The 22,780-nt window shown below is 41.8% G+C and overlaps 1 protein-coding gene across 1 annotated transcript in view; it reads right to left on the reverse strand.

Annotated features, from left to right (window-relative positions):
* LOC126428243 (synaptic vesicle glycoprotein 2A-like) overlaps nt 1-21,287 on the reverse strand; it is a 159,828-nt gene extending 138,541 nt beyond the window's left edge. The window contains exon 1 of the mRNA XM_050090158.1: nt 21,171-21,287. Coding sequence (XP_049946115.1) covers nt 21,171-21,180 — 10 coding nt within the window. The 5' untranslated portion in view covers nt 21,181-21,287. The remainder of the gene's footprint in view (nt 1-21,170) is intronic.
* Between the last annotated feature and the right edge of the window lie 1,493 nt (nt 21,288-22,780).

Below are 22,780 nucleotides of genomic sequence, written 5' to 3' on the forward strand. Positions count from 1 at the left end.
CCAACGAAAGGTAAGCTTTCCTGGAACGTAGTACACTAGAAGTTGCTTTCGGTAGCTAATGCGATTCCCGAAGTATCCGAGTATTTGCGTCAATCTACGACATTTTATATTGTCTCCCGTTTCGATCGCACGAATGGCGAACACCACCGAAAAATTTGTAGCAGTTTATCTGTTTGCTTACATTAAAAACGGCAAATAAATATAACTTGCTACATTTCACACGCAAACATTCAAGACCTGTTGTATAATCTGAAATGTCACACTTTCGTAAAAATTTAACGAGCAAAGTTATGTGTTTGTAGTTATAACAAAGGCGGCGTGCCGACGTTATTATGCTGTGCAACATATATCTTCGAAAATTTTTGCATTTTCAGAATGGATGTGAGGGAGATTTGGTTTGATGTTGGTGTTACGAATTGTGCCTTGCCTTATCTTTGTTCTTCATTGGTATATCTAGATCCGTTCTCTTAACTCGTGCAACCTCTTACATAACATATTAAGCGTGATCAGACAGTCTGAATGGTTTTGCAAAAGCCAGTTTTCTCCTGTTTTAGTGTCTAAGTGTTATCCTTCGTGATCAAAGAACTTTTTAAGAAATGTTTTAGTATGTCGTTGATAAGGGCAAGTAACTCGTTTCTACGCAAATTGAGTTCCACTGCTAAGACGGACAATTGCGGCAGAAGCAAATATAGTTTGAAATCGTGTTTTTCGGTCCGCATGTTATTCATAGTAAGTTGTAATTCAAGCAAGTGGTGAAACTTCCCGTGTTCGAAACTCCTCGCTTGCACAGTGCTTTGCTTGTTGCGAGGACTACAAACCGATTTGCCCATGTAGTTCTTTTTGTAATCACGGAATATTTCAGCTAAGCTATAATTGCGTTTTGCACCCCCGCGCTAGCTAGTCAGGCAGCCGACAGGCCGAGTGCGACCCGATGTTTGCCGAACCCGCTCGAAGTTCGCTGTTTGTGTCTGCAGGCCGCGGTTCATTCGAATGGGGCGCGTGGTTTAGACCGTGACCGCAGGCTGCGTGCCTGGATACGAATACATTCATTAGCTGCAGCAGCTGATCGGCTGTGTTCGTCACTACACGACAATTGCCGGAGAACATCGAACAGTACCGAAGGCAACCGAATTCAGCGACAGCAGTAGCAACGCCTTCCCAACCGTGACGCACAAGGGGGTGGGACTTCTGGTAGCACGCCATTGGTTCGCTGCCACGCCACGTGGAGCGGTGCAAGTTTATCACTCGTAGAGAGCCTGTATACAGAGAGAGTGGCCATAGGTGATGTTGTCCGTGATTGGTTGATTAGCTTTGGCAGAAAAATGGCGCCAAACGTCTCTCCCGCTTCCTATGTTCGCCATGCTTTTGAGTTGAATTGAAGTTCAGAGGACTTTTGGAAACGATAAAAAGGTATTTGAATTATTGTTATGCGTTGTGCATGCATGTTCCATTTAGTTGTATATCGTTTTTAGTACGTAATTAGCGTTTGCGATCTTACATACGAGTTGAAATAATGAAGCGTTTTGCGATGAAATCGGTAGGCCTACATGTTTGAAGTAAACACGTTAGTGATTATACAGTATTGTTTTTGACATCTGTAATTCGTTCTGCAGACGTTCGTAAACGATGCCAGGTTGTGCTGCATTTGGTTGTTCCAATAGAGGCGAAGGTGGATTTCGCATGTTAGCATTTCCACGCAATGAAGAAAGACGAAAGCAGTGGGCAGTCGCAGTCAACAGGGCTGACATAAATCAAACAGGAGCCGTTGGAAACCAACCAAGTACTCTTATCTATGCGAAGTAAGTCGTTTTTGCTTTTTACTACACATAAAACAACTTGCAATATACATAGTTAAATTTGAAAACAGACCTGTAAATTGGCTGTGTGAAAATTATTATAACACATTATTCTTATAAACAAAGGCATTTAACGGATGATTTTGCCATATTGTCTTGTGCTTTTGATTCGTTGAGCGTGTACTCCACTACTCCACTGCTGGCCATTCAAAAGTCCCGCCAGCAGTTTGGCAGAAAAATGGCCGCCGTACCGTCCGGTTGGCCACTCTCTCCCTATACAGGCTCTCTAATCACTCCATCTTCCTTCCTTGAAGGCTGGTTTTTAGTCTTCCATGTTTGTTTTCGTTCCGTAGCTTTAACAGAAGTTGATTTCATCACAGTGTGCTCCCGATTAGGACTTGTCGTATGCATTGCACTCATTAAATTGCATTGTAAGTATGTTACTCGCATCCGTAATATTTGATGGGGTAAAAGATTAAAATTTATTTTTGTTTCATATAAAACAAAAGCTGCTTTCGTCGCGTTGTGATCTGCGGACGTACGTGAATCTGTTATTCCCAAGGAGGGGGAAAAAAAGAAAGGGAGACTCATGCTATACGTTGTTTTGAAGTAAGAGTTCAAATGGCTCTGAGCACTATGGGACTTAACTTCTGAGGTCACCAGTCCCCTAGAACTTAAAACTACTTAAACCTAACTAACCTAAGGACATGACACACATCCATGCCCGAGGCAGGATTCGAACCTGCGACAGGAAGCAAGAGTAGGCAGGGCCTGCCACCATCTTAAATAGACCAACATATTAGCAGACTACTGTTTACGATTGCTTCTTGTTCATCGTTTCTGTCTTGTACGCGCAACAGCTGTTTTAAATACTAAAAGTTACAGCGCTTACAAGAATGACATAGTGTCAGGAAGGCAATTTCGAACGTTTTCCTGTTCTTAAATGTGTATTTGCACCAGTAATATGGCACAATTGGCCTTGTTAAAGCAGCTTATTTTTTGTTGGTACATTTCGAATAACCAAGAAGAGAAGGAAGTCATGAGCAAACTACGCTTTAGTAATCCATTTAATTCTACTTTTACTGTATTTGTGTCGATAGCAAATGAAGCTGGTACTGCATCGTGCACGTTAAATTTGCAGCTTTCAACTCGTATGCACAACCTTTTTAATGCGTTTGCGAAAAGCTTTCCTGCGTATTCTTTGTTAGACCATAAACGTGTGCAGTGATGGAAGGTGTAAGGCGTAAGGCGTGCTGTCTTGTCTTGTGCACGTTAATGAATTGAAAGATTGTTGAAATGTCACAGAAACAGAACAACATAGAGGTGCACCTCCATGCGGAATAGTTCTTTTTTTATTATGTCAGCGCACTAGTTCCACTGTAGTTTACACATCTTCTCACTTTGAAATCTTACCAATGATGGGTCATTCACTGTGACCAATAGTAGTAGTATGCAGGGTGAAAAGCGATATAATTTTTAAGCAGGTTACAGAAGTGGGCGTACTATAAATGTGATTAAGGAAATGGAGTCAAACGCTTAGGCCCCGTAAAGTGGATATTTTGCTTTATCATGAATGTGTGTCATTTTTTAGCTAATGATAACCCAATCCGTGTAATATATAGACCTACCTTTACAACAGTAGCCTGTTTGTTTATTTTTCCGGAATATTTCTCGCCAGTAAGACAGTCAATTTTCCAGGAATAACCGAACATATCACAATTAGAATCTGCGTCTTCTTCGATCATCTACTTCTGTTTACTTTTGAACTTCTTTTTGAGCTTTTCAGAGTATATGTCTATACCATTCTGTGAGATACGCAAATAGTTAGTTAGTTTGTAAGTTAATTAGTTAATTGTTAGTTTGCTTCATGTTCCATGTATCATTTCCACGGTAAATCATGATGATGTCGAACGAATCATTTTGTATTCGAATATTTTTTTAAATATGCCTACATGCTAATCGTTTAAGATTTTTGTTTTTTAAGTAAAGACGGATGTTAGTAGTCCCTACCCCTCGTTGCAATAATAGTCTTGTGCGGAATAGGAGGAGTTGTAAAAGAGAAACGTTTTCAGTTTAGTTTCAAATTTTAGTTTGCTATCTGTCAGGCATTTTATATCACTATGTAAGTGATCAAAACACTTCGAACACCATTGTGAACCCTTTTGTCTGTGCTACAGACAAACTTAATGTGGCGTAGTTAATGTATTGTTAATGTTTTGTAATTACGTACATCGTTGTTCCTGTTGAAGTGCTGCGGATTATTTACAACAAATTTCATGAGGGAATAACTATACTCTGAAGCAGTGGTGGACACAGAAAAACCCAAGGAGCGGGCGCTAAACATATCTTGAGCTACCTTTACTTTTACCGTAATAAGAAATAATCAAGTCACGTGCAAAGTTTAAGAAAGTTTTATTTAAACTGATTATACACATATACAAGACAATGCCATCTTATGATATAAAAAAGTTACAATGGTGGTTATCTTTCTTAAATAGTGAATTCTATGCGCCTACTCTTTCTGGCGAATTGGTTAATTACGTCGTCAATAGGACAATCAATGTCAGTGTGTGTGTTCAACAGAGCTAAGCCATTAAGTAGATCCTCCTTCATTGTCGGCCTCAGTCATGTCTTTGTACGTCGCAATGTTGTAAAACTTCTTTCTACTGTAGCAAGAGATGCAGGTAGACAAGCAAATATTTTCTACAGCGTGTGCAAAGCAGGATGGTCAGATCTAGGACAGACAGACAACGCTTGTATAACAAAGTCACGATCATTAAGGGCGTTTATGCTCGTTCGCTTGTATTGAAGAACCTCTCCCATTAGTCTCTTTTCAATCACAAAGAGTGATTCTTCTTCAAAGAATGGTAGTTCAGTTAAACACTGATTCAATTTATGTCCCACATCATTAGCGTCATGTTTCAGTAGTTGTGAGGGCAAAAGTATGTTGAATTTTAATGATACATATTTTCTTAAGCAAAACGGCCTCTCATGTCAGTCGTAACATGGTCCAGTGTTGGAATAAAAACAGTTCTTTTTCAATAACTCACAGCAGCATCATTATGATCGCAGTTTTCCCTGTGTCTTTGTCTGCCTGTAAGACGAGGAAAACTCATCTCCACGTCTAACTCATCCATAACTGCCTTCGCCTCTTCAACAATATGAGCAAAGCGGCTATCAGCATTAGCTCTCGTCGAATCTAATTTTGCTTTTGCCATCGCGACGTCCATGCTAGGGTCTTGTAACATTTTGCTAACTGGATACGTTATGCTCATGTCGTCGCTCAGTGTAAACAGAGTCATGACAAACTCGCAGCTATAGAAGGCAATTATTGCCTTTGGCAGCCGTTTGGTCTCCAACACTGTGTTACCGGAGGTACACGCATCAATAGTTTCCCATACCTAAGTCGTATTACGAGTAGGTATGGGAATCTATTGTTATGTTATTAGTAAAACTATTGTAACGAGTCTCGTAACAATATTTTTACTGAGAAATTACCAAGAATTTCCGTTATTAATACTTCACAATCAACTGATCACACTCACTCTTAACACTTGCACTTGCTACAACTAGGACTTTTCACTTATTCATTCTTCAGCCTTAATATTTCTGCTTCTGAATGTGAACTAACTACCTATTCAGCGAATAGTCCGTATTTATAACGCTACGTGTCGAAGGTTCTCTGTACAAGTAAACAGTAGAATATTCGCGACTTTTCTCGTAGGTGTGTGCTGGCTATCTGTGTGCCTGACAGAAACGTACAAAATAGGATGGCGCGGACGCACGTGCTACATAGGAAAGTACAGCTACTCGATAACTCGATTCAGTCGAGTCGACTGACGGAAGAAACAAAGGAGTAGAATGCGCGCTGACTAGCGGGGGCAGTGTGGATGGCAATGCGGGCGGACCGGGCGGACCCACAAGCCCCCCCCCCCCCCCCCCCCACCGGCCCATATATCCGCCACTGCTTTGAAGCGAATACACGTGAGCACCAGGCAGGCACGAGGAAAAGTGTGTTCACAAAGTTTCCCGCCAAAGCCCTCTCTGAACTGGAGTCCTTCGCTTTACCACCTCTACTTGCGGTCCGTTCACGTACACCTTCATAGTGTACATCTCAGCCGAAGCTTCGTCTGGGCCTCTCACGTGGCCCTAAGGACTCCGTTAACCACGTCGCTCTCCACTGTCACTTCCTCTCGATTATTGACGTGTTCCGGGGCTCTGAAGTTGTTTACATCGACGGCTCGATGGCTAATGGTAATGTTGGCTAAGTGGCTCTGAGCACTATGGGACTTAACAGCTGTGGTCATCAGTCCCCTAGAACTTAGAACTACTTAAACCTAACTAACCTAAGGACATCACACACATCCATGCTCGAGGCAAGATTCGAACCTGCGACCGTAGCAGTCGCACGGTTCCGGACTGCGCGCCTAGAACCGCGAGACCACCGCGGCCGGCTGGTAATGTTGGCTTCGCCTGTGTCCACTGAGGCCATAATGAACAGCATTCCTTGCTTGCTGGCTGCAGTGTATTCACTGCAGAGCTTGTGGCCATATCTCGTGCACTTCAGTACATCCGTTCCTGCCATGGTGAGTCGTTCCTTCTCTGTTGTGACTCACTGAGTAGGTTGCAAGCTGTCGACCAGTCCTACTCTCGCCATCCTTTGGTAGTGAACATCCAGGAGTCCATCTCCGCCCTGGAACCGTCCAGTCGTTCAGTGGTGTTTGTGTGAACCCCCAGGACACGTCGGCATCCCAGGCAACGAACTTGCTGAATGGCTCTGAGCACTATGGCACTTAACATTTGAGGTCATCAGTCCACTAGAACTACTTAAACCTAATTAAGGACAGCACACACATCCATGCCCGAGGCAGGATTCGAACCTGCGACTGTATCAGTTTCACGGTTCCAGACTGAAGTGCCTAGAACCGCTGGGCCACAGCGGAATCCGTTTATGCAGATGGGCATCTCCGAAACTGTCCTGCATTCTGTCTTACGCCGCACGGTTTTTCGGCTTTGGGAGATGGAATGGCATAACAGTACGGACAACAAACTGCATGTCATTAAGGAGACTGCGAATGTGTGGTAGTCTTCCCTGCGGGCTTCTCGCAGGGAGTCAACTGTCGACTCTGCATTGGTCATATGTGGCTCACACATGGTTACTTCCTTCGTCGTGAGGACCCACCTTATTGTCGCTGTGGGTCCCAAATGACTGTCGTCCACCTCGTGCTGGACTGCCCACTTTCAGCCGCTCTGTGGCGGACTTTTAGCTTTCCCAGCACCCTACCTTCGGTGTTGAGCGACAATGCCTCAACAGCAGCTTTATTTTTACGTTTTATTCCTGAGGGTGGGTTTTATCATTTGATCTGAGTTTTAGCACATGTCCTTTGTCCCTCTGTGTCCTCCACCCTAGGGCCTTTAGGGTGGAGTTTTTAATGTGTTGCAGAGTGGCTGGCTTCTCCTTTTTTTTTATTCTTACGGTCAGCCAGCCATGGTAATCTGCTTTCTTGTTTTTAATCTCCTCTCCCTGTTTCTTGAGCCTCTCTGTGGTTTTCTTGTCCTGTTTTGTCCATTATAGTGTGTGTTGTCCTTCTGTCGCTCTTCTGGTTCTTCCTTTTTCTTGTATTGTGCCGTACGTCTTCTCTGTTCTCTTGTTTCCCTTGGGTAATTGTTCTACTGGGAACAATGGACCGATGACCTCGCACTTTGGTCCCCTTTCCTCCCTCCCCTTTGGCTCCATAATGGTGTGAGCAGTGGGAGAGACTGGGTCCTCTGTTCCAGCTCAACCAATCTAGACCATCTGCAGGCATCCATCGACTTCATGTTCCCAAACAACTATGGAATGCACCATGTGACTGGGCGACAACTGTTCGCAATTCGAAGAACAGACTGGAATTCGTGGCCACCCAGATCACGCGACATGGGGCATAATGTACGAAATCCTGCACCGGAAACACTTTCGAGCGGCTGAATATTTCTAGAGGGAAGTTCCGACGACTTTTTCAATCCATGCTACGTCGAGTTGTTGCCCTATGCAAGGCAAAAGAAGATCCGACACAATACTACGAGGTATCGCAAGACTTTCGTAACCTCGGTGTAAAGCTCCTTAAGTCACTGAGCGACACGTTCCCAGTGCTAGCGACAGGTGGTATGCGTGAATCATGTGACCGTGCACTTTTCGCCACACAGATGAAAGGCTGACAGCAGAGACAGCAGCGATTTCTCGTAAGCCGACACGAGGATTGTGGCCTATAGCTGCCAGAACACACACTTCCATATTGTGACTTCTTGCTGGTTTTCGTCTATTACTCGCAACCTTCTTGTTTTTCGAAGTCGTTGTTCAATTCGTAAGAATAGGATATCTCTCGGCTGCTTCACTGGCATCATGTTGGCCTTCACCGAGCACGATCATCACGTCATCGTAGTCGACAGACAAATATGCAAGCTTTATTCCACGTCAATATCCGTCGCAGTCCGGATCTAGTTTGTTGGTGCATCTCTACATGTCTCATATACTGCAGTGTAAGGATACATTGTACAGTCTAACAGAATATGACTCCGAACAGGGCACCAAAGAAGTTTGTCACTCGGTGACATCAGCAGCTTTGCATCTCGTCCGCAGGCCGTGTAGAAGGCCCACTGAGTTGTGCATTCCGGGAAATGGGCACTCGTTTCGACACCTCACTAAAGTAACCAGTCTGGCAACAGAACGCCCACCTGAACAACACCACCACCTCGGCTATAAATAGTGTTAAGAGACAGCCAATGATGTAAAACGTGGTACCGCGACGTGGTTTATTCCTAGTAGTCGACAGTTCCACGACAAACCGAAAAATTGCAGCTCCAATTTCAGGTTCTCACTAATGACAACTTTGCAGCTGGTGTGCGTGAAAACGGTGGTAAGTGCAAAGAACACGACTGCTTATAGTAATAACTCGTACGGTATTCGTGTCAGGAAAATGATTATCAGGGACGATTTGTACGATTCTGATGATTATGTGCGCTACTGCGACTCAGAGATGGTGGATATGTTCCTGAACGCAAATTCCTTTGAAAAGTTGTTGCTAATCAGGTGAATGGGAGTAATGATTTATGCATGTGAAGAATGTTGTCTCTCTTACCATTGTTTATGTGAAGGCACAAATGTCAAGTGTCATCCTTAACGTTGCTTAGGCGCTGTAGAGAGGTGACAATAAGATTAATTTTATATTGTGCTCAATCACCTATTAATTTGAGCTTATTGTATTGTATTATTGCAACAATTGGTACTGCAGAGGGTAGAATCATAAACTGAAACAACGCGGACTTTTTAAATTTGCTTTTGTGTGAAGTTAACTGCACTCAGTTTGTATGTTTATAATGTGCAGTACTCATCGACGTATTTTAAGCATAAAAATAATGTCGTTGCTCTGGAAATATTTCAGAGCAGTCATTTACATGAATTAGAGAGAATCACAATGGATGTAACTGAAATATCTTAGTTGAAATTTTATTGAAACTTTTCTGAGCAATTTCTCAAAAGAAGCAAGTTCTCCCTTACTTTTTTTCACAGCTGAGGTCTTCAATTACAGCGAGTTGGATGCACCCCTAAAATTTTGAACGTTGTTTTTAACTCCCTAACATTGTTTTGGACACAGTTGCTCTAATTACATTAGCTACATGAGCTGCATCATAAAAATATTACATTTAATAACTAATCAAGTGTTAGCTCCAAGGATAAAAGATACTCCCGTAAACAGGGGTTAAAAATGTAAACACAGACCACTACCTTGCAGAATCAAAATGCTGGCTATGGTCCAGGTGGAAAAAGCAACACTAGAAACTAAAACTGAGGATGGAAACAGTTTAAACAAAATATTTAAGGTACATCAGTTGCAAAAACAGAACTTAAAAAATCTGTATCAGGACAGAATCACATAACTGCTCAACAAAATACCAACTAGTGAAGACATAAAACGAAGAAAAAGCGCTATAAGACAGGTAGAAAGTGGAGGGCTAGGTGAAACCAGTCGGAAACTGGGTGTAAAAATATGGAACGAAGAGACACAGTCAGCTATAAGCGGTACACAGGAAGGATTAGAAGCTAAAGAGCAATACAATCGGAAAAGAGATGAAGCAAAAGCGATAGTAAGATTAGCTCATAGAGCACACGTTTGTTAGTAGAGTTGAACGTTATATCCATGGGAGACAAGAAATAGCGTACAAATTAAAGAATTACCCCAACAAAGAAGAAAGAAATCCCGTAAATCTAAAGGTAATACAACCATCTGACTGGATTACACATCATGGTACAATCCAGAAGTCAAAGAAGCAAATGAACTGACGGAACTGAAGACACATTAAAAAAATGAAAAACCGAAAATCAGTAGGACTGCATGGAATGAATATCGAACTGTTTACACACGGAGGAATGATTTTCGAATTAAGAATGATACATCTCTTTAACATGTAAATTTGAGATACCGGAGGAAGGGAGAGTAGCAAAGATCATTTTAGTATACAAGAAAGGTGAAACAAGTAATACATCTAACTATAGGGGAATAACTATACTATTGTTTAGAAAATCTACAGCAGAATATTAAACGAAAGACCGTGAAATATCTGGGACGTAATTTTAATGAAGCAACGAGCAGGTTTCCGAAAGGAAACATAGACGATGTTTTTGCAGTTAAACAGATAATTCGAAAGACAAGAGAATTTGATGTGGAAACTCACCAAGAAGCACTTGACAAAATTCACAGGGACAAGCTAGGGGCAACAACGGGAAAAAAAATTAGGAATTCCCTAAACATCTGATCCAAGCTGCAAAAAGATTGTATTATTAACTCCAAAATTATAGTTGACACGCGTAAAGAGATAACACGTGGAAGGAGTAAAAAAAGGGTGTAGCTTGTCAGCAACATTATTCAGTGATGACATGATCAGCAAATATAAAATAGAAAGAAAGAAAGAAAGAACACCACCAGGTGTAAATATTGGGAGGAATAAAAATATTAACGTGGTGCTGTTCGCAGACGATCAAGTTGTTACAGAACACAGAGAAGATAAATTACGGAAGGCATCGCATAAACTAAATAAGTGCTAGGCTACAATCTGACCTATCTATGAATCTGTGATTCTCAAAACGTTCCAGAGGGTCCCCCAGTGGTCCACGGGAGACCAGACGGGGGTCCACGTTGGGGGTGAAAAAAACAAAAAATAAAATAAAAAATAAAAAAATATGGGGGTTCACAAGTTGTAAGTGGTAGTGGGGGTCCACGAGAATTTTTAAGCACCTTAATTTTTTTTGAGTACCTAGTGTATTTTAAGCAGGTCAGCAGCTGCTACTTGTAAAAAGGAGCACGTTCGATCCTGTAGAGATCTGCAAAGTGCCTCGCTGTCGCTCGCTTGCCCGGAATGCTTGCTTAGACGTGCAAAGGGACGAAATACGACTTGCGCTGTGCTTGCAACCTTCACTAATATAAATACGAATGCCAAGGATAAGACCTTGCTCTCTGTTTTCGGAATTTTGAGAATAAAAGAGTGAGTGAATCGATGTCAGTGTTTGCCAGTGCCGAAAAAAGTAAGCACCTTCCCATTTGTTAGCGATATACTAAATTCCCCCCCCCCCCCCCCCCCATGAACCATTGACCTTGCTGTTGGTAGGGAGGCTTGCGTGCCTCAGCGATACAGATAGCCGTACCGTAGGTCGTAGGTGCAACCACAACGGAGGGGTATCTGTTGAGATGCCAGACAAACGTGTGGTTCCTGAAGAGGGGCAGCAGCCTTTTCAGTAGTTGCAGGGGCAACAGTCTGGATGATTGACTGATCTGGCCTTGCAACATTAACCAAAACGGCCTTGCTGTGCTGGTACTGCGAACGGTTGAAAGTAACAGGAAACTACAGCCATAATTTTTCCCGAGGGCATGCAGCTTTACTGTATGGTTAATGATGATGGCGTCCTCTTGGGTAAAATATTCCTGAGGTAAAATAGTCCCCCATTCGGATCTCCGGGCGGGGACTACTCAGGAGGACGTCGTTATCAGGAGAAAGAAAACTGGCGTTCTACGGATCGGAGCGTGGAATGTCAGATCCCTTAATCGAGCAGGTAGGTTTGTGTTGTTGTGGTCTTCAGTCCTGAGACTGGTTTGATGCAGCTCTCCATGCTACTCTATCCTGTGCAAGCTTCTTCATCTCCCAGTACCTACTGCAACCTACATCCTTCTGAATCTGATTAGTGTATTGATCTCTTGGTCTCCCTCTACGGTTTTTACCCTCCACGCTGCCCTCCAATGCTAAATTTGTGATCCCTTGATGCCTCAAAACATGTCCTACCAACCGATCCCTTCTTCTAGTCAAGTTGTGCCACAAACTTCTCTTCTCCACAATCCTATTCAATACCTCCTCATTAGTTACGTGATCTACCCACCTTATCTTCAGCATTCTTCTGTAGCACCACATTTCGAAAGCTTCTATTCTCTTCTTGTCCAAACTGGTTATCGTCCATGTTTCACTTCCATACATGGCTACACTCCATACAAATACTTTCAGAAACGACTTCCTGACACTTAAATCTATACTCGATATTAACAAATTTCTCTTCTTCAGAAACGATTTCCTTGCCATTGCCAGTCTACATTTTATATCCTCTCTACTTCGACCATCATCAGTTATTTTACTCCCTAAATAGCAAAACTCCTTTACTACTTTAAGTGTCTCATTTCCTAATCTAATCCCCTCAGCATCACCCGATTTAATTTGACTACATTCCATTATCCTCGTTTTGCTTTTGTTGATGTTCATCTTATATCCTCCTTTCAAGACACTGTCCATTCCGTTCAACTGCTCTTCCAAGTCCTTTGCTGTCTCTGACAGAATTACAATGTCATCGGCGAACCTCAAAGTTTTTACTTCTTCTCCATGAATTTTAATACCTACTCCGAATTTTTCTTTTGTTTCCTTTACTGCTTGCTCAATATACAGATTGAATAACATCGGGGAGAGGCTACAACCCTGTCTCACTCCTTTCCCAACCACTGCTACCCTTTCATGCCCCTCGACTCTTATAACTGCCATCTGGTTTCTGTACAAATTGTAAATAGCCTTTCGCTCCCTGTATTTTACCTCTGCCACCTTCAGAATTTGAAAGAGAGTATTCCAGTTAACGTTGTCAAAAGCTTTCTCTAGGTCTACAAATGCTAGAAACGTAGGTTTGCCTTTTCTTAATCTTTCTTCTAAGATAAGTCGTAAGGTTAGTATTGCCTCACGTGTACCTCGCCCTTGTACAAACCCTCTATATACTCCTTCCACCTTTCTGCCTTCCCTTCTTTGCTTAGAACTGGGTTGCCATCTGAGCTCTTGATATTCATACAAGTGGTTCTCTTCTCTCCAAAGGTCTCTCTAATTTTCCTGTAGGCAGTATCTATCTTACCCCTAGTGAGACAAACCTCTACATCCTTAAATTTGTCCTCTAGCCATCCCTGCTTAGCCATTTTGCACTTTTTGTCGATCTCATTTTTGAGACGTTTGTATTCCATTTTGCCTGCTTCATTTACTGCATTTTTATATTTTCTCCTTTCATCAATTAAATTCAATATTTCTTCTGTTACCCAAGGATTTCTATTAGCCCTCGTCTTTTTACCTACTTGATCCTCTGCTGCCTTCACTACTTCATCCCTCAGAGCTACCCATTCTTCTTCTACTGTATTTCTTTCCCCCATTCCTGTCAATTGTTCCCTTATGCTCTCCCTGAAACTCTGTACAACCTCTGGTTCTTTCAGTTTATCCAGGTCCCATCTCCTTAAATTCCCATCTTTTTGCAGTTTCTTCAGTTTCAATCTGCAGTTCATAACCAATAGATTGTGGTCAGAATCCACATCTGCCCCTGGAAATGTCTTACAATTCAAAACCTGGTTCCTAAATCTCTGTCTTACCATTATATAATCTATCTGATACCTATTAGTATCTCCAGGATTCTTCCAGGTATACAACCTTCTTTTATGATTCTTGAACCAAGTGTTAGCTATGATTAAGTTATGCTCTGTGCAAAATTCTACAAGGCGGCTTCCTCTTTCATTTCTTCCCCCCAATCCATATTCACCTACTATGTTTCCTTCTCTCCCTTTTCCTACTGACGAATTCCAGTCACCCATGACTATTAAATTTTCGTCTGCCTTCACTACCTGAATAATTTCTTTTATCTCGTCATATATTTCATCAATTTCTTCATCATCTGCAGAGCTAGTTGGCATATAAACTTGTACTACTGTAGTACGCATGGGCTTTGTGTCTATCTTGGCCACAATAATGCGTTCACTATGCTGTTTGTAGTAGCTTACCTGTACTCCTATTTTTTTTATTATTTATTAAACCTACTCCTGCATTACCCCTATTTGATTTTGTATTTATAACCCTGTAGTCACCTGACCAAAAGTCTTGTTCCTCCTGCCACCGAACTTCACTAATTCCCACTATATCTAACTTTAACCTATCCATTTCCCTTTTTAAATTTTCTAACCGACCTGCCCGATTAAGGGATCTGACATTCCACGCTCCGATCCGTAGAATGCCAGTTTTCTTTCTCCTGATAACGACATCCTCTTGAGTAGTCCCCGCCCGGAGATCCGAATGGGGGACTATTTTACCTCCGGAATATTTTACCCAAGAGGACGCCATCATCATTTAGTCATACAGTAAAGCTGCATGTCCTCGGGAAAAATTACGGCTGTAGTTTCCCCTTGCTTTCAGCCGTTCGCAGTACCAGCACAGCAAGGCCGTTTTGGTTAATGTTACAAGGCCAGATCAGTCAATCATCCAGACTGTTGCCCCTGCAACTACTGAAAAGGCTGCTGCCCCTCTTCAGGAACCACATGTTTGTCTGGCCTCTCAACAGATACCCCTCCGTTGTGGTTGCACCTACGGTACGGCCATCTGCATCGCTGAGGCACGCAAGCCTCCCCACCAACGGCAAGGTCCATGGTTCATGGGGGGGCAGGTAGGTTAGAAAATTTAAAAAGGGTAATGGGTAGGTTAAAGTTAGATATAGTGGGAATTAGTGAAGTTCGGTGGCAGGAGGAACAAGACTTTTGGTCAGGCGAATACAAGGTTATAAATACAAAGTCAAATAGTGGTAATGCAGGAGTAGGTTTAATAATGAATAAAAAAAATAGGAATGCGGGTAAGCTACTACAAACAGCATAGTGAACGCATTATTGTGGTCAAGATAGACACGAAGCCCACGCCTACTACAGTAGTACAAGTTTATATGTCAACTAGCTCTGCAGATGACGAAGAAGTTGAAGAAATGTATGATGAAATAAAAGAAATTATTCAGATAGTGAAGGGAGAAGAAATTTTAATAGTCATGGGTGACTGGAATTCGGTAGTAGGAAAAGAGAGAGGAGGAAACGTAGTAGCTGAATATGGATTGGGGGTAAGAAATGAAAGAGGAAGCCGCCTGGTAGAATTTTGTGCAGAGCATAACTTAATTATAGCTAACACTTGGTTCAAGAATCATAAAAGAAGGTTGTATACATGGAAGAACCCTGGAGATATTAAAAGGTATCAGATAGATTATATAATGGTAAGACAGAGATTTAGGAACCAGGTTTTAAATTGTAAGACATTTCCAGGGGCAGATGTGGACTCTGACCACAATATATTGGTTATGAACTGTAGATTAAAACTGAAGAAGCTGCAAAAAGGTGGGAATTTAAGGAGATGGGACCTGGATAAACCGAAAAACCAGAGGTTGTACAGAGTTTCAGGGAGAGCATAAGGGAACAAATGGCAGGAATGGGGGAAAGAAATACAGTAGAAGAAGAATGGGTAGCTTTGAGGGATGAAGTAGTGTAGGCAGCAGAGAATCAAGTAGGTATAAATACGAGGGATAGTAGAAATCATTGGGTACCAGAAGAAATATTGAATTTAATTGATGAAAGGAGAAAATACAAAAATGCAGTAAATGAAGCAGGCAAAAAGGAATACAAACGTCTCAAAAATGAGATCGACAGGAAGTGCAAAATGGCTAAGCAGGGATGGCTAGAGGATAAATGTAAGGATGTAGAGGCATATATCACTAGGGGTAAGATAGATACTGCCTACAGGAAAATTAAAGAGACCTTTGGAGAAGAGAGAACCACTTGCATGAATATCAAGAGCTCACATGGAAACCCAGTTCTAAGCAAAGAAGGGAAAGCAGAAAGGCGGAAGGAGTATATAGAGGGTCTATACAAGGGCGATGTACTTGAGGACAATATTATGGAAATGGAAGAGGATGTAGATGAAGATGAAATGGGAGATATGATACTGCGTGAAGAGTTCGACAGAGCACTGAAAGACCTGAGGCGAAACAAGGCCCCGGGAGTAGACAACATTCCATTAGAACTACTGACGGCTTTGGGAGAGCCAGTCCAGACAAAACTCTACCATCTGGTGAGCAAAATGTATGAGACATGTGAAATACCCTCATACTTCAAGAAGAATATAATAATACAAATCCCAAAGAAAGCAGGTGTTGACAGATGTGAAAATTACCGTACTATCGGTTCAATCAGTCACGGATGCAAAATACTAACGCAAATTCTGAAAGTGGCAAGGGTAAAATATAGGGAGCGAAAGGCTATTTACAATTTGTATAGAAACCAAATGGCAGTTATAAGAGCTGAGGGGCATGAAAGGGAAGCAGTGGTTGGGAAGGGAGTGAGACAGGGTTGTAGCCTCTCCCCGACGTTATTCAATCTGTATATTGAGCAAGCAGTGAAGGAAACAAAAGAAAAATTCGGAGTAGGTATTAAAATCCACGGAGAAGAAATAAAAACTTTGAGGTTCGCCGATGACATTCTAATTCTGTCAGAGGCAGCAAAGGACCTGGAAGAGCAGCTGAACGTAATGGCTGGTGTCTTGAAGGGAGGATATAAGATGAACATGAACAAAAGAAAAACGAGGATAATGGAATGTAGTCGAATTAAGTCGGGTGATACTGAGGGAATTATATTATGAAATGAGACACTTAAAGTAGTAAAGGAGTTTTGCTATTTGGGGAGCAAAATAACTGATGATGGTCGAAGTAGAGAGCATGTAAAATGTAGACTGGCAATGGGAAGGAAAACGTTTCTGAAGAAGAGAAATTTTTTAACTTCGAGTATTGATTTAAGTGTTAGGAAGTCGTTTCTGAAAGTATTTGTATGGAGTGTAGCAATGTATGGAAGTGAAACATGGACGATAAACAGTTTAGACAAGAAGAGAATAGAAGCTTTCGAAATGTGGTGCTACAGAAGAATGCTGAAGATTAGATGGGTAGATCACATAACTAATGAGGAGGTATTGAATAGAATTGGAAAGAAGAGAAATTTGTGCCACAACTTGACTAGAATAAGGGATCGGTTGGTAGAGCATATTCTGAGGCATGAAGGGATCACCAATTTAGTATTGGAGGGCAGCGTGGAGGGTAGAAATCGTAGAGGGAGACCAAGAGTTGAATACACCAAGCAGATTCAGAAGGATGTAGTTTGCAGTAGGTACTGGGAGATGAAGAAGCTTGCACAGGATAGAGTAGCATGGAGAGCTGCATCAAACCAGTCTCAGGACTGAAGACCACAACAACAACATACTAAATTTATAATAGATAGTTTTCAGGCTTCTCAGTCTTATTGTTTGTATTAACAATAAGAATCATTACTAATCAATAAGGCGCTGCTCTTATTGAGTGCAGTACAACTACATAATAATACAGTCCACTAATAAAGGGAATCTATGCTTATAAAACGAGGCATTGGTCTCTTGATTTAGGTATATATTCTCTTTAGTCATTAGTTAGAAACCGGCTATTTAATCTTGTGGCTGCTAAAGCTTCGACGGTTAAACAATGGACCTTCGTAGTTTATTGCTTTTAATGATTAAAAACAGTTTCTCCGCTGGCATTTTTGGTTTTTTCATTGCATTAATTAATTCGGTTCTGTTAAAAAAGTCATATCCTGTTAAAATCGTCTTATTATTACTCAAGACAAACATTTTTTTCGTTACGGTTTACAAATGATACGAAAAATGGATGAATCTGAGAAGAAATGTCGACAATACAGTGCTGATTATTTGAAATTCGGTTTTCTTCCATGAAAGACACACAAACGATTGCCCATCTATCTCTTATGCAACAAAGTTTTGAGCAGTGACTCTATGAAACCATCTAATCTCGAAGATCAACTAAGAAGGTGTCATCGTGGTGAAATAGGTAAAGATCTGAAATAACTTTCAAACATTGAAGGAAAAATATGAAGAGACCCGCCGTGGACAGTATGTTCGCTTCAACATCTCAAAGTAACGATGATGGCTTGCGGTTATCTTGCAATACCTCATTGCTGACAGCGAAATCTGGAAAACCGCTGCTACAGTCTGGAACCGCGCGACCGCTACGGTCGCAGGTTCGAATCCTGCCTCGGGCATGGATGTGTGTGATGTCCTTAGGTTAGTTAGGTTTAAGTAGTTCTAAGTTCTAGGGGACTGATGACCATAGATGTTAAGTCCCATAGTGCTCAGAGCCATTTGAACCATTTGAAAACCGCACACCATCGGGGAACACTCAATTTTAGCCGCTATTGAAGAGGTTTTAATAAGTGTTCTCCACAAACCCCCATTTGCCGTACTCAAAAGAATTCCTTTAAGTAACAACACTGTACAAAGACGTATTGATGAAATGAACTCTGATATTGAAAACTTCTTGTGTAATTTTCTCCAAACCACTCATTTTTCTATTCAACTGGACCAGTCGACTTTACCTGATAATGAAGCATTATTATTGGGATATGTTCCATTTGTTATGGACGAATAAATCTATGGAGAGCTGCTATTCACGAAAATTTCGAAAACGGACACTGAAGGCAAATCAGTATTTAATGTCCTGAGTGATTTTTTAAGGAAAAATAGATTCCATTTACAAACATTATTTGGGTGGCAGCAGATGGAGCTCCTGCCATGTTCGGGTGAAAGAGTGATACCAGGACTAACTCCAACTCACTGTGTCATCCACCGGCAACACCTTGTAGCGAAAAGTGAGTGATGAATCGCACCATTCGCTTCAATTTGTGATTAACGCAGTTAACAAAATAAGAAGCAATGCCTCGAATACCCGTTTTTTTGTTGGGCGACGAAAACGATGAACATTTCCAACGATTGCTCTTGCATACTGAAGCACGCTGGTTGTCGAAAGGTGAATGTTTATCAAGATTTTACTCATTTTTCGAATCAGTTATTCTGGAAACTAAAGATCCTGATTTAAAAGAATATCTGATGAAATTTAAAGCAGACATTGCGTGCTTGACAGATTTGTTCCACAAATTTAATGACGTTAACTTGCACTTCCGAGGTTACAGCCTAAATTTAATAAAAACAAAGGGTGTAATTTCGGCTTTTCTGGGCAAATTGAAATTTTTTTCAAACAAAATATTAATCGGCGTGAATTCTCCCAGTTTCCAAACTTGTCACAGGCATAATGTCTTGATGAGGATATTTAGGCATATGCTCAACACTCAATTACCCTGCATGGTGACTTCAAAAATAGATTTGAGGATATTCTGACCATGGAAATGCCACCATAGATCGTAAATTGATTTGATAAAACGGAAGTGACGAATGTGGTATTACAAGAGGAGCTACTTGAGCTTAGCACCAAGGGGAGCTGAAGGTGAAATTTTAAAAAGGCTATCAAACATTTTGGCTGCAGGCAGAAATACCCGAAAAATAACCTGGGCCCTGCGAAATTGCGAGAAAATTTTTGATAACGTTCTGCTCGTCATATCGTGTCGAAAAAAGTTTGTGTCGTTACCAACTTATTAATAAAAAAAAGGAGCAGATTGAATATCACAGAAGAGGGAGATTTAGGGTTATTCCTTACAAAATTGAAGCCAAATATTGATAATTTACTGTCAATTCATCAAGTACATCCGCCTCACTAAAATTATGACTATTTTGTTAAATTTTTTATTTGCATTTTAGAGTTGACTGTTGTTTTGTCGATTTTTGATTAGTAAGTTATCAATTTTTATTTTTAATCATATGAAGAATGTAATCGTAAGTATTATTTTAATAAATAGGAGACAACAAAATGTGCCATTTTTCTTTTTATTTTTACCACTCCGAATTTAGGGTTGGGACTCGACCGTGACATGTAACATTTTTTAGGAGTTTTTGGGAAAATAGTAGAAATGTAGCAGCAGGGGTCTACAGAAACAGTAAAACTTTGAAAGTGGTCTACGAGAAAATAAGTTTGGGAACCTCTGCTATAAATAAAACTAAAACCATGGCATTTGAGATATTCATCGAGTACGAACAAAAACAGTCATCAGTAATAAACTAGTAAAAATGGCACTCCGTTTCAAGTATATAGAATGTGACATTTCGTATGAACAAGATATAAATATACAGAAGTAAAGTAATACCCGCCAGTCTGTTTGTGACACAATAAGGAGAACACTGAAGAGTTATGCAAGGAGAACAACAACACTGAAATTTTATGAACTGCTACTTTATTACATGGTGCAGAAAGTTGCACGGTGAGAGAGAAAGAATTACCGCAACTAGAAGCGCGAGGGAAGACAACATTAGAAACGAAGAATTAGGAGTCCAGCCAAAAACGCAAAAGGCAATACAGTACAAACAAAAACGAAGGGAACGCGTACTTCGTATGTCACCACCAAGACTTCTTTAACTAGCAACGGATTATAAATCGTGAGGCACGAGAACTGTGGGAATATCAAGGATGAGATGGCGAGACCTGAATAGGCCTTAGGCCTAACCCTGGAGTGGGAGGACAAGAAGAAGAAGAAGAAGAAGTTACATTTAAAAGTAACGACTCATTGATGCACTTCTCTGGCAAATAATTAAACACACTACGTTGATAACTGGAGGCCACAGAGAAACCTAAACTGAATTTACAGTGCGTGCGCGCGCGCGTGTGTGTGTGTGTGTGTGTGTGTGTGTGTGTGTGTATGTGTGTGTTTTGTCCTTTAGGGATGGTTCGCAAGTGCAGGTCGTATGTAATGCCAAGGAGATAGCTGTAGACGCGCTGCTCTTTCACAGTAACATGTCACCAGCTGTTTACTGCGTTCTGTAGGTCGTGGGTGACTGCAAAGAGCTAACAGCAGAAGAGATGCATTTCACAGTTGCCAAGATGAACAAGTGCTCATACCTCTTAAAGCATCGGTGTCCACCGATAGGAAATCACGCAAAATTTGAGAAACGCCAGGTCGGTCGCAGATACGGATGTTCCTGGAGACACTGGAAATCTTTGGTGTTCGCAGGCCCCATTAGTGATGCACAAAAACTGCAGGAACGCCGCAGCGGTGCCTGCTAGCGCACCCGCCTCTAGGACAGCTCACAGCCGCACAGTAAGCGCGTGGTACTCACCGGGAGCCATGATGGGCCGCCGCTTCGCGCCGTTGTGTGTGAGCTGTTCCAGCCGAGGCAAGGAGCGGCGTTGCGAACGAATATGAGGAGGCGCGTTATCAGGGCACTGCGGAAAGCGAGCAGGCGCGCGCCTCGCTAATCGCCGGCGAACTGCGCGGGTCGTCCGCGTCTTTCGTTCAACACACTGCACGCCTTTCGTAATGTCAACAAATCACGTATACACACCAATACGTTTTTAGTGGACATTGTCTTGGGAAGTGGTTACCAGCAAAGAGATGCTCCTATGGGAGCAAATATGTTCCTGAAACTTCCAGGCAGATCCCGCCAGTACCTCGTCTCGTACCTTCCAAACTTCGCAGAAGCTCTCCTGCAAACCTTGCAGGACTAGCACTTATGAAAGAATGGGGCTATTGCGGAGACATGGCTTAGCCACAGCCTGGGGGTTGTTTCCAGACGGATCAGCTGTGAGGACAGGGCGTGAGTCGTGCTTGGGTAGCTCAGTTGGTAGAGCACTTGCTCGCGAAAGGCAAAGGTCCCGAGTTCGAGTCTCGGTCCGGCACACAGTTTTGATCTGCCAGGAAGTTTCATATCAGCGCACACTCCGCTGCAGAGTGAAAATCTCATTCTGGAATATGTTCCTGTTTATTTAAAAGACTCTTACTGATAAGTGGTGTACCAGCTCCATCATTCTACATTCATTTTGACGTGCGAACACATCAGCGATTTTTTTGTGCTGAGAGAGAAGAAGACAGCGACAGTGTTAGACGGAAAAGTAATAAATATTAAAAGACAGTGGAAAGTGATTCTGGTATAGAAAGAGCGAAGGAGACAACGGCGGTGTGAGAGAAATATAGGACACAGTTGCGGTGGAAAAAAGTTGACAGTGACAGAACAGTGCTAGGTGAAGAGAGCAAAAATTTCCTGTCAGAGGAGGAGGAATGAAGAGAGACATTGGCAGTGTGTGTGTGTGTGTGTGTGTGTGTGTGTGTGTGTGTGTGAGAGAGAGAGAGAGAGAGAGGGAGAGAGAGAGAGAAAGAGAGAGAGAGAGAGAGAGAGAGAGAGAGAGATGATGACAATCACTTGGGCTGAATGAGTGAGTGATAAAGGGCAACTAGGAGAGGATGGGTGTGAGCGGTTTACAGTAATGGACTAGTGGGTGTGAGCGAGTTACAGTTTGCAGAGCTTGTGAGAGTCTCAGGTGAGCTACATGTTAAAAAAGGCGTCGCTGTCTTCGAATGCTAAAATTTTCGGGAAAATTTTTAAAGGTTTTGAGGAAGGTAGATGGAGGCAGTTCGTACCTCACTTTTCAGTCATTCTTTTAAATAAATAGGAAGACATTCGCATTTTTTTATTTTTTATTTTATTTTATTTTTTTGCTCCTATACTAGCGTTTTTTCGCTGGTTCCTTTCTTTTCCTTGCTGTAGCAGGGCTTGTAACCAATACGAAATGACATGTATTAGTCAACAAATTTTAGATATTTATTTATGTGAAATTGAAATAACGCAAAACTAATCTTACGCCTGAGATGGGGTCTTCCGTGCAAAAGAATTTTGGATTTCCTTCAGTATTATAAGGTGCGGTTTCCAGATGGACACTTTAGAGTATATTT

Source organism: Schistocerca serialis, chromosome 12 (assembly GCF_023864345.2).
Source record: "Schistocerca serialis cubense isolate TAMUIC-IGC-003099 chromosome 12, iqSchSeri2.2, whole genome shotgun sequence".
In the NCBI taxonomy this organism is placed as follows: Eukaryota; Metazoa; Arthropoda; class Insecta; order Orthoptera; family Acrididae; genus Schistocerca; species Schistocerca serialis.